The sequence below is a fragment of the Cervus elaphus genome, chromosome 21 (assembly GCF_910594005.1).
Source record: "Cervus elaphus chromosome 21, mCerEla1.1, whole genome shotgun sequence".
NCBI classification, from domain to species: Eukaryota; Metazoa; Chordata; class Mammalia; order Artiodactyla; family Cervidae; genus Cervus; species Cervus elaphus.
The window spans coordinates 8,778,189-8,791,201 of NC_057835.1; the positions used below are offsets into that span (position 1 = coordinate 8,778,189).

General features: G+C 50.0%; 1 protein-coding gene across 1 annotated transcript in view; it reads left to right on the forward strand.

The window, feature by feature from the left end:
• The window catches only part of COL22A1 (collagen type XXII alpha 1 chain), a 219,267-nt gene that overhangs the window by 65,611 nt on the left and 140,643 nt on the right, over positions 1-13,013 (forward strand). Inside the window, exons 10-12 of the mRNA XM_043880230.1 lie at positions 2,064-2,108; positions 4,153-4,215; positions 8,453-8,491. Of these exons, the coding sequence (XP_043736165.1) occupies positions 2,064-2,108; positions 4,153-4,215; positions 8,453-8,491 (147 nt within the window). The remainder of the gene's footprint in view (positions 1-2,063; positions 2,109-4,152; positions 4,216-8,452; positions 8,492-13,013) is intronic.

Below are 13,013 nucleotides of genomic sequence, written 5' to 3' on the forward strand. Positions count from 1 at the left end.
ATACTGTGTAATCTAAATGCATATAGGAAGAGTTTAGCACCTCTTCTTTTAAAACCCAGTGTGTTTCTGACTACCACACCACCTCCCGTTTGTCTAGATAAAATGTCTTCTTCTTGGATGCCTGGGGCCTTCATCTGTTGTTTTTCTGTAGGCCAGCGGCCTTCTTAATAAGAAAAAAATTTCCACTGTTGGAGCAGAACAAACAAATAACACCAGGATGACAAATTGGAGTTGGTCTCCACGAGGCTCTGCTCGACAGGTGGCCCCAGGGCCCTCCATCTCGTGTTCGGCATATCCATCACTCTTGTCTACCCCTCCCAGCTCGGGGCCGGCACGCGGCAGGTCCCCCCCGACTTTGCAGGGGTCTTGGGAGACAGGCCAGCATACAGAGTGGTGACTGAGGTTACTTGGAGAGAACACACTGCAGGAATTTCCCAACAGTTCTGTTTCAGTAAACCTGCCTGTCGTGGCAGCCTCTCCTCCCTACCACCCCTCTCCTCTGTTGTCCCTCACTCTCTCCTTTCCTCTTTCCTCCCAGAGGGCCCCCAAGGAGCTCTCCGTCAGGTGGGGTGGTCAGACCGTGGCCCTGCCTGTTGGGAGGCCTCGAGGAGCCAGCCCAGTCATGCTGCGAGCTGAAACTTTTCTGGGGAGTCGGTGAAGTGGGGCGCCTCTGGCCTGGTGCTGGGTTCTGATTGGGAGAAGCCGGGGAGGGAGTCAGAGTGTGTGCCCCCAGGGTGCCAGGCAGGGCTCCTCCTCCTCCACGGTGCCCTGGGCATGCTCAGGGCTTCAGGCCACAGACGACGTGCCGATCAGGTTCCCACCCGTCAATGTCATAACAAAAGCAGCCATCCAAACCCATTTAAATCCTTAGCAGTCTTTGTTTTCTGTTAAAAACCCCTAACGAGAAGGGTGACTGCAGCAGTCTGAGGTTTGGCCCACCTGCACGCAGACTGTGCCAGGGAGGGCAGCCAGTGGGGCTCTGCCCAGGTCAGGGTTTCCCCGGAGCCCTGCCCTGGCGGGGACCTCTGTGGGAAGTCTGGGGTCAAGCAGGCTTCCATCCTCTCTTCCCACCCACCTTCCCTGTCCCCAGCTCACAGACACCCGCTGGGTCGCCACTGATCTTATCGGCTTGGCCTCCGATCCCCTCCCCCGGCGGCTGTCCCCCTCTGTGCAGCCCCTCGTGGCTCCCAGTTGCCCTTCTTGCCTTATTTCACTCCATGTTCCCCTCCCAGTTTCCAGGCAGGCAGGAGCGTCCTGTTCTGTGGAGGGGTCGTGATCCTCCTTGCCTTCTGGAGTGTGCATGTGTAGGTTCTTCTGCCTAGAACACCTTTTCCCCTTCCCTCCTTTTTATCTGGCTAATGCCTGTTCTTCTTTCAAGACTTCCGCAGAGAATCCTTTTCTCCTCACACTGTTGTCTGATTTTCCTCCTTCTTTCCTCCTGGCTCCCCTTCCCTTCTCCTCCTTTCCCCTCCTTTCGACTCCCTCCCTCCTTTTATCCTTCCTTCCTTCTTTCACATCCATCTGTTCAGTAATTATTCATTCAGCACCTGCTATTTGCGTGATGCTATGACCCTTTTCTCTCCCTCTTCTTCCATCTACCGTGGTAGTTATCACACTGGATGAAGACTGTCTGCTTGTCTCTACTTCCATAAGCTCATAAATTCCAGGTGGCAAAGACTGAATCATTGTTTGTGTATGTTTTCAGCCACTGTATTAAATCATGATTGAGTTGATGGGAAGGTGGGATCCAGGCAGGGTATGAAGCAATGGATAGAATGGATTATTGGGTGATGCTCCCCGGAGTTTCAGGCTGGTGTCTGTTGACTGATGGATGGCCTCTTCACCAGGAGCTGTATTTGGAGGTCAGGTCCCAGCTCCCCATGCAGGTTGGCAGTTCGGGATCAGGAGCTCTCAGCTGCCATGAACTCTGCAGCTTACTGATCAGCACGTGGCTTGCTAAGAGCCTGGCTTACGAGCCTGTGCCAGGGATCGCCCGCCAGTGAAGAGAGAAGGGGGAAATTAAGACAGAGCCTTACTTGTTTCTTTTGTCTTTCTTCCTTTAGGGTGAGAAGGGCTTCGATGGCCCCGTTGGATTCCCCGGCCCAAAGGTCAGTACTGGAGCCACAGATGAGTCCTTTGAGCCTGAGGATGTTTTGATTTGCTCTCTTTGTAAGAAAGGGAAAAAAAAAAAAAAAACCAAGACAGTGGTGTGTTAGTTTACTGTCCTGTGGGGTTTTTCTTCTGAGCTTGTTGAGATGGAAGAACAGAGCAAGCGCCATGAAGTTCGGAACCTTTGAGTCTCTTCACAGCTCAGAAGGTCCATTTCTCAGCTCGACAGTGTGAGCTGGAAGGAGGTGGAACTCGCACGCCAAGGCTCAGATCTTGTTTGTTCCAGCAGCCTCAGTTCTCTGTGGTCAGCTAGCCCTTCATCTATCCTTTCAGGCCTCTGTATTCCAGAAACTTTGGGGGTTGGGCTGTAAACAGTCTGATTAGCACCTGCGATCTGTCTGTTTAAATGGGTTGGAATTATTTCTGTGCACGTTTTCCAAGCTCACCAGTTGCTCAAAGCCAGGTCTCTCCCCGGGGGCTCCCCTTTCCTCATTCAGGGAGCAGCCTTTTCTCTCTCTACCACTGCCCAGGTTTGCAGCATTTATGGGGCAGGACGGGGCTGTCATCTCCCATCATGATTTTGGTCTCAGAAAGCTGAGACCCAGGAAGATGTGGATTGCCCCTGGGGGTGGGTCACACAGAGGCTGAGGGCAGAGGTCAGCGTGGCCCAGTGGCCATCACCTGGTCTGGTGTCAGAAAGAGGGGCTGAGTGTAAGGATGGAGACACAGGGATGCCTCTCTTCCATCCTCCCTACCTCATTCTCCCCTCCCCCTTTCCTTCCCTCTCCCCCTCCCTCATCTGCATGGATGATGGTCAAGTTCAGTGAACCGCCGTGGAGTGCCTGCTAAGGTCCCTTTTTGTCTTTTCCCTTCTTCCTTCCTCTGTGTGTATCTCCTTCATCTCCGCTCCTCTCACCCTGCTCCCCTCTGCCCCCAGTCTGCTAGGATGGAGAGGACACACAGACACACATGGGCATGCACACGTGTGCACACAGAGACACACACACAGACGTGTACACATGTGCACACACACACACAGGCATGCACACACATACTCAGACAGTCACACACACACACACTCAAGCGGCTCGGGGATCCAGGGTGCCCTGTGTTCTCTGCAAAGAGGAGAGCTGGGGTTTCTGCTCGGGCACCCCCAGGCTGTAACCTCGACTCCTCGGCTGGCTGGCAGGTGAAAGAAGGGAGCAGAGCCGTCTGGGGCCGTGAGAGCCTCTAAGTAGAAAATGTTTTGTCTGAAGCAGTGACTGTTCACAGAGCGACCGTGCTGGGGCTCTGGTGGAACAGATCCGGGGTGTGCGGGTGGCAGAGCCTGCCCCCCGGCCCTGGGAGAGGAGGCAAGGTGACAGGGATTCCCAGGAGATAAGAGGCCCTGCCGCCTGCAGGGGAGCCTGGCTGCCCCGCGGCTGGTCAGCTGTCCTGGCCCTTCATCCGTGTCCCAGCCTGTCCATGGGTAGGAGGCTGTGTGAACACTTGTGAGTCCCTTGGCTCCGTTTACCTAGAGGTCACTCAGGTCATGTCCACAGGCGTGGCTTGGTGGACCCGGGTGCCCAGGCCCTCTCTGGATGCGAGGATGTACCTATGGGTGACAGGGAGCCGGGTCCCTAGGACTCGGAGGCAGCAGGAAAAGGCAGGGCAGGGCGATGGGAGAGTGGGTGGGGGTGCGGGGCCAGAGTGGGGCCCTGAAGCTGCCTGGGGGGCTCCAGGATGCCTGGGGCCCCTGCCCGAGCTGGGTCCAGTAGGATGCGTGGAATCTCCCATTCCCACTCCCAGCGACCAGCGTGCGAGGCTTTCATCCACCCGCTGTCTCAAGCTGCCCTGGGCTCCTGGAATTAGGAGGTTGGGGAAGTTATTCAGATGCTTTTCTCCTCTCCGGAAGTGGGAGGCCTGGCCTCACAGTGCAGTTGGCAGTGATGAAACCAGTTGCTTCCGGGAAATGGGGGCAAGATGGGCCATGGGCAGTCAGTGTCGGGGAGCCTGACCAACCGGGGACCTGACCTGGTGTTGTCTCTGGTTTCCACCCCTCAGGGAGACGTGGGAGCCACTGGGCCGGTGGGAGCTCCTGGACCCAAGGGAGAGAAAGGAGACATGGTGAGTAGAGGCCTGTCCACCACGGCTAGGGAGGGGTCCCCTCTCCACGGGCACGGGGGGCCTCCTGACCGCTGTGGCCTCACCCCGCACCACCCCACCCCCAACCCCCGGAATCCTGTGCTCCAGATGGGAGCTGCATCTCCTAGCAGCAATGGCACAGATTCAGAGTAGGTGGGCCCCAGCCACTGGCCTTGGCTCCAGACTTCATTAGCTGCATGACTGTGAGGTTAGTCTCTTAATCTCTGAAAATCTCATTACTCCACTAGCAAAGTAAAGAAAGTAACAACTTTTGTCTATAAAATGCCTGGGCCGTGGTAGGTGGTCAGTGAATGAGAGCCAGTTCCTTTTAGGTTCTGTGCTCAGGGGGTTCCCTGAGACAAGACAGGCAAGACAGAGTCACTCTCCTAGACGAGGTAGCCTGGCAGATACCACTGCTCACGTCATCATCTGAGAGCTCGAAATTGTAACTGTACTGCCTGCCCTTCGTCAGCAGTGCTTCATGGGGGTTCCCTCCTTACTCCTTGGAAACACTTGTTTTAAATTTTTATTGGAGTATGGTTGATTTACAGTGTTACGTTGGTTTCTGCTGTACAGTGGAGTGACTCAGCCGTACACATCCCTTCGTTTTTGGATTCCCTTCCTATTTAGGTGACCACAGAGCATTGATTAGAGTTCCTTGTGCTGTACTGTTAGGTTCTCACTGGTTATTTATTTTAGACATAGTATCAATAGTGTCTATATGCCAATCTCAAGCCTCCCAACTCATCCCACCCCAGAACATGGTCCCATCACTTCTCTGATATGAAGGATACAGGGTTTTCAGACTTGTATGATATGCTTGTTATCATGGAGCCTGCATGTGTCAGAGGTGAGATTTGAACCTGTTTTAACCTGAGTCTTGTGCTTACCTGCTGAGCTATACCTTTCACCCGCACCGTGAATACCTGTCTCCTGTAGAGGTGGGGAGCACCTGATCTGTGCAAATCAGCATGGAGGTAGGAAGACCTGCTGACTGAACAGTGTACGCTGTGTTCCACGGCTCTGTCCGCCTGAGTCTGTTTGACAGTATTCCTTCTCACTTAACCTTCAGCTCAATGTTATGAGGCGGGGGCTAGTGAAACACCCATCTCACTCCTACACGGGGAAAAAAGCAGGTGGCCAGAAACAGCCAGTGAGAGGTCTCAGATGTCAGATTTAACACACAAAGCCTGCAAAGTAGCCATTAAATTATATCCAAAAAACTAAAGGAAACTGTTCTGAAGGAAATGGAGGGGAGTGTTGTGACAATATCTCATCAAAACAGAATATAAAGAAGTATAACAGATTTGAACTGGCTGAAGAAAGAGCCAGAATTCTTGAAAATAAATCAGGGGAGATTACTTAAACTGAAGATCAGAGAGAAAAAATAATGAATAGAAATGAAGAGCCTCAGAGAAATGTGGGGGCCCATGAAGTCAATCAGAGGGCACATAATATGGTTACCAGGAGAGGAGCATAAAAAGTAATCAGAGAAATCATGTCTAAAGACATCCTAAACTTGATGAAGCATAGTCATCTACACACTCAGAAAGCCTCAGTGACTCCAATCAAGAAATGCAAAAGGAGATCCATCCTTAGAAACATCATCGTATCAATTTGTTGTTCCGTCACTAAGTCGTGTCCAGCTCTTTGCAACCCCATGGACTGCAGCATGCCAGGCCTCCCTGTCCTTCACCGTCTCTCAGAGTTTGCTCAGACTCATGTCCATTGAGTTGGTGATGCCATCCAACCGTCTCATCCTCTGTCGTCCCCTTCTCGTCCTGCCCTCAATCTTTCCCAGCTCAGGGTCTTTTCCAGTGAGTCAGCTCTTCACATCAGGTAGCCAAAGTATTGGAGCTTCAACTTCAGCATCAGTCGTTCAATGAATATTCAGGGTTGATTTCCTTCAGGATTGACTGCTTTGATCTTGCAGTCCAAGGGACTCTCAAGAGTCTACTCAAAACCATAATTCAAAAGCATCAGTTATTCAGTGCTCAGCCCTCTTTATGGTCCAACTCTCACATCCATACATGACTACTGGAAAAACCATAGCTTTGACTATATGGACCTTTGTTGGCAAAGTGATGTCTGTGCTTTTTAATATGCTGTCTAGGAGTCTTCCAAGGAGCAAGCATCTTTCAATTTGATGACTGCAGTTACCATCTGCAGTGATTTTGGAGCCCAAGAAAATAATATCAATAAAAAATGCTGGAAGACAAAACAAAAAATGGGAAAGCAGCAGAAGAAAAATGACTCATGATGTGGAAGCAGACCCCAATAACAGCATCAGCTGACTCATCACCAGAAATGAGGCAGAATGTAGGGGAATGACAACTTCAAAGCAATAATTATAACAATGTATCACTGGGTGCTTAACAAATATTTGTAAGACAGTAGCTCAAAAAGGGGGCAGATGGAATAGGTCACATAGGAGTATATTTCTCAATCTCACTGGAAGTAAGTTAGTGTAAGTCTGAGGTTGACCTTGAAAAGTTAAGACATATACAGTAAACTTCAAACAACCTCCGAGAAAAATAATTTAAAAGTATATAGTGAAAATATCCTTAAAGAGGTTAAAATATTGCACTAAAAACGTACTCACGTAGTAAAGGAAAGAGTAATAAAGAAGGAAAAAAAGGAACAAAGTCAGGAAACATAGAAAACGGAAAAGTTAGATGGCATATGTAAATCTACCTATATAAAAAACAGCATTGCCTGTAAATGGATTATACAAACTAATTTAAAAAGCAGAGATTTTCAGACTGGACATAAAAGCAAGATCCAGCTGTGTTGTGTCTAGAGGAGACATACTTTAGATTCAAATATATAAATAGGCTGAAAATGAAAATGTGGCCAGTACACATTCTACAAATTGAAAACATTAAAGCTTGGAGTGACTAGAGCCATACCAGAGAAAGCAGGCGTTAAAAAGTTAATGGAAACAAAGGGGAGCATTTCATCATGATAAAGATGTTGATCCTTCAAAAATATGCAACAGTTATCAACATGTGTGCACCCAAGAACAGAACCCCTAAGTACGTGAAGTAAATCCTGAGAATTGAAATGAGAGATAAATAATTCATCACCAAGGATTAGAGATGTCAGTGCTCCACTTGCAGTAACGGGTGCGCAACAAGGAATGTGGAGAAATTGGAGCCCGCATGTATGCTGTGGCTGCTTTGAAAAACCGTTTGGCGCTCCTTAAAGGGTTAAACACAGAATTACCAGCAGAATAAGACCCAGCAGTTCCCGCTCCTAGGTATATAGCCAAGAGAAATGAAAACACGTGTTTGTATGAAAATTTGTCCACAGATTTTCATAGCGTCATTATTCATCATAACCAAAAAGCAGAAACAACCCAAATGTTCATCACCTGATGAACAGATAAATAAAATGTGTCTTAGCCATGTAATGGCATTTTGTTCTGCAATAGAATGAGGTTTGATATAGGCCATAAGGAGAGTGAACCTTGAAAACACTTTGCTAAGAAAACACTGGCTATGAAGCCAGTCATAGAAGCCCACATACTGTATGATTTCATTTATATAAAATGTCTAGAATGGGCAAACCTACAGAGACAGAAAACAGACTGATTGCTGGCTAGGGCAGAGGGTGGGGGAAAGGGGAGCGACGACTATGGATATGGGGTTCTTAGGGGGGTGATGAAACGTTCTAAAATTGATGGTGGTTGTGTTGCACAACTCTGTAAATGTACTAAATTGAATTGTAAATAAGTGAATTATGTGCTGTGTAGATTATATCCTGGGCTTCCCTGGTGGCTCAGTGGTAAAGAATCTGCCTGCCAGTGCAGGAAACTCAGGTTCGATCTCTGGGTTGGGAAGATCCCCCTGGATAAGGAAATGGCAACCCACTCCAGTATTCTTGCCTGGAGAATCGCATGGACAGAGGAGCCTTGTGGGTTATAGTCCATGGGGGTCACAAAGAGTCGGGTGTGACTTAGCGACTAAACAACAGATTATATCTTAAAAGAGCTGATGTGGAAAAAAGAATACTACCATCGTTTTGAGTCACTGGAAAAATGAAATAAAACTCATGAGAATCAACACTCAGTGATTGATAGACGACTTTCAGAGGTTCCTTGGCAGAGCTTATGAGGAAGCAGCCAACTGTTTTGAATCCCAGGTGCACTCGCCATGTGTGATGCCATGCTGTGGAGATGCTCTGTAGCAAACCTCTGTCTTCTGCTTTCCTCCTCCAGGGCAGAGGACCTTTTGTGCAAGGAGAAAAGGGCGAAAAGGTAAGCACCTCCCCATTGTCTCACTCCTCCAGGGGCCTTGGAGGTGGCCCGGACTAGGATGAGGGCCTTGGGTTCAGGAGAGTTGTATATGCCGTGATGCTGCTGGTAAGAATTGGGTGGGAGGGAAGCAGTCTTCTTGCTGAATGCCTCAGTGTGAAGTACGAGGAGGGAAAGGCTTGTCTAGGTTGTGGATGCTCCACAATGCTTAAGTGCACAGGTGCTTCATGGGGTTCCTGGGAAGTGGGATACGGAGCTGCAGGTGTGGTTTGAGGACCAGCATGCTGGGCATTCAATATCAAAACCTGGCCAGGCTTGTTTGCAGTGATGGGAAGGACGGTCTGTGTGTGATCAGATGTGATGAGGAAGTTCGAATAGCAGGTACCTGTAGGAGGGGGGAGACCAGAGGAGCTTGGGGAATTGCCAGGAGATTGTTGCAGAAGCACAGAAGGGAGGTGAGGAGGGTCAGAGTGGCAGGCGGCAGCAGCAGGACTGGACAGATGGAAGGACGGAGGCCTGTGACGTGCTCCCCAGATACGAATGTTGCACCTTCTCTAACCTTCATCCATTGTGGTGATGATGCATACACTCGACAGATCCTGGGAAAGAGGGGGACGCTTTCTTAAAGTGCCCGCCTAGAAGAAGCAATAAAACAGTCCCTAAAAATGCCATCTTCTACTCACGCCAGTGATCAAAGCTGCATCTCCCGTTTCTCAGGAGAGCAGCTGCAAGACTTTGCAACATACATTTACGTTGATCATTTTGTCAGAGTCTGGGAACTTGCAGACTCAGGATGCAGAGCGCTGGACCCTGGGGGGCTCACATCAACCTCTTGCGTGGGGTTGATGATGTAAAGCAGGTGCCGCTCTGTCAAGTTACTATGGAAACAGAGCTCTCACATGCCCAGCCCGTTTTCTCTGTAGAGTACCTTTCATTTAGTTCATTCAGGTCTAGAGATTTACTCTCAGGAGATAAATTGAGGTTGTACACAAGTACACAGCCACACGTTTCCTTCAGCGAAATCTATAAGCTGGTCTGGAAACACCTATTGCTCTGTCGACAGCTACGACACTGTAGAATGAGTTGTTGTCATGCAGCTCCGTAACAGTGGAACAGCTCCGTAATGCAATAATACTTAGGGACACGTAGTCACATTTAGAAGGATAATTAATGACCCAGAAAATGAAGATATTTTGTTAATTTTTAAAACACTTCGCAAAATATCTATGCAGCGTGACCCATACATTGTGTGTATGCATGTGCGGGTGTGGAAGAGAGATTAATTCTGGAAGCAAATCCTCATTGTTAACCTCTGGTTGTCTGTGGGTGGCCAGGCTGTGAGGGTCTTTATTTTGTCCATTATATTCCTTTGTGTCTTCATTGGTTCCAAATGAACTTCTCTTTGTTTACCTGTATTAAAAACACAGGCACACGCACACACGCATGGTAACCACCACACAAGAATACAAAGCCCTTGGAGAGACAGCGTGACCAGACGGCATAACGTGAGCTTTGCACCCGCAGACCTGGGCGGCCGGTGCTGCTCTCAGCTCTGCCGTCAGAGTCTCTGTCTCCCGATGCCTGAAGCAGGGCTGATGGACCTCCTTCCACGGCTCCATGTAGGCTCAAAGCATCACACCTGGAACTTGGTTTGATAGTTGCCAACATGCTGGTTCCTGAGGGCCCAGGGCCAGAGCACAGGGTATTAACAGGACACCCAGGTGCTCCTCGGGCCCAGGACTGGGACTGGTGGAGCCCTCTTGAAGTCAGGGTGCTCAGCCTGAGTCCTGGTCCAGCCTGAGTTCTGAGTGACATGTGGTCCATCTCGTGTGTTGGTGTCACCAGGAGAAACTCCCCTTCTTCTGGGAGAAGCAGCTGCATCTCTGCCCTTCCGTTCTGGTTGCGCTCAGGTCAGGCTGCCTCCTCCCGATGCCCAGAGGCGCCTCCCTGGTGCCCCGGGGTCCAGGCTGCGGCACTACCCTCAGACCTGAGGGTCAGCTGCCAGGTCAGAGCCCCCGCGGGGGCACCTCCTCACACACGTGGCGCTGGCAGGAGAGACTCTGGCACGCCTGGCTCTGTCCTCGGATGACATTCTCTTGCAGTTGGACATTTTTAGTAAAGTCTGAGTTTAGATTCTGCCATATATGAGCTGTGCGATTTGGGGTGAGTCACCTCCATCTCTGGGCCCCTGCTTCCTCATCAGTGGAAACGAGAGAGTGGGTGTGATGATGCATAAAGGCCCTTGCAGGTGGCTGTTCTGAGGCTTGGTCATCAGCCCACCCCCAGCCCGAGTCCCTGGGGCCACCTTCCGTAACTTGGAGCCTCTGCTTCTCCTCCAAGGATGCAGGAGGCCAGGGTGAGTCAAGGGGATGATTGAATCCACGGCAGGGAGAAGGCCACTGGTGACTCACGCACTTGGAAAGAGTTTCACAGACTGGCTTTTTTGCTTGACTATTCTCTCGAAAGCAGTTGCAGAATACCAAACAGATTGGATGGACAGGAGCCTGATGTGTCTGGAAATCATATTGCTCTGAATTGTGCTTTTTTTTTTTTAATTTTCAGTGACGCAGTTAACCAGTGTGACAATGTGCATGAGCCTCTGTGAAAGCCGCGCACCCTGTAAGCTGTATCCCATGCTGTATGTGTCAGTGTTCACACCATGCTTCAGGGAAAGCAGTCCCTGCCCTTTTCACAGATGAGAGAACTAGCTTAGGGGTCAAGTGACCTGCCCAAGGTCACTGCTAGTGAGATGGCTAGAAAACACAATCCCTGATGGTTACTAAAGTGAAGGGAAGCTGGGAGGCTGATTGAATGCCCTTTGTCCTATAGCTGAGCGAACTGAGACTCAGAGAAGGTGAGTGACTGGCCCAGGGTCACACAGCTGAAGCACTGCCCCTTGCCTTGGCCCCTTGACTCTCCCAGCCCAAGATGGGTGTGGTGCTCTGTTCCGGGGCTGCTTCTGCCCTTCATTTTGGAAATTAACATCCTCTCTGGTTCCTGTTCTGCCCCATATTCGCCCCGGGGTTCTGCTCCCTCAGTGTTTCAATATGTATGAAGTCAGGCTCAGGGAAGGGAGAAAGCAGGCTTGTAGGGGCTGCCTGTGCCTCAGGCATTGGGGACATGGAGAGAGAAAAAGGGACTTGAGCCCTCCTTCACAGTGTCTGGGAGACATCTGCAACTAAATCCGTGCTTGTCTAAGGAGTAAAGGGGTGGTTGGAGTGCGGACCTCCATCATCCAGGACCAGGGGTCCGTAGAGGGGTCCCAGACTGCGGTCAAAAGGACTCAGCTTCAAATCCATGTTGATTGTGTGTCTCCCCTTGGGCTACTTTGAGCCTCAGTTTCCTTTTCTGTACAAGATAGGAAAGGAAATAATAGTTCTACCATGAGAGGTTGCTCAGAGGATTCATCCACTGCCGTTTGCCCTCCTAATGGGTGACACTGCTGTTCTTGTTACCCCATCATCGTTGGCAGTTCTGTCTTGGTGATGATGGTGATGTGATGGTGGTGATGATGGTGATGGTGATGATGGTGATGTGATGGTGATATGATGTTGGTGATATGATGGTGGTGGTGATGGTGGTGATGATGGTGGTGGTGATGATGGTGATAATGGTGATGTGATGGTGGTGGTGATGATGGTGATGATGGTGATGTGATGGTGGTGATGATGGTGATGGTGATAATGGTGATATGATGGTGGTGGTGATGGTGGTGATGTGATGGTGATGATGGTGATGTGATGGTGATGATGATGGTGATGATGGTGGTGGTGATGATGGTGATAATGGTGATGTGATGGTGGTGGTGATGGTGGTGATGTGATGGTGGTGATGGTGGTGATGTGATGGTGATGATGGTGATGTGATGGTGATGTGATGGTGGTGGTGATGATGGTGATGTGATGGTGATGATGGTGATGTGATGGTGGTGATGATGGTGGTGGTGATAATGGTGATGTGATGGTGGTGGTGATGGTGGTGATGTGATGGTGATGATAGTGATGTGATGGTGGTGATGATGGTGATGGTGATAATGGTGATGTGATGGTGGTGGTGATGGTGGTGATGTGATGGTGGTGATGTGATGGTGATGATGGTGATGTGATGGTGGTGGTGATGGTGGTGATGTGATGGTGGTGATGTGATGGTGATGATGGTGATGTGATGGTGATGTGATGATGGTGATGTGATGGTGGTGATGATGGTGATGGTGATAATGGTGATGTGATGGTGGTGGTGATGGTGGTGATGTGATGGTGGTGATGTGATGGTGATGATGGTGATGTGATGGTGGTGGTGATAGTGGTGGTGATGATGGTGATGGTTATGATAGTGATGTGATGGTGTTGATGAAGATGATGGTCATGATGATGGTGACAGTGATGACAGGGATGATGGTGATGATGGTGATGAGAGGCTAGAGCCACTGCTCTGGGCTGGTTTGGGCTAGTTTGGGGAGAGTCAGGGAGAGCAGGGAGGGGCAATGACTTACATGCGCCTCCACCCTTGGTCCTTCCATGTTGAC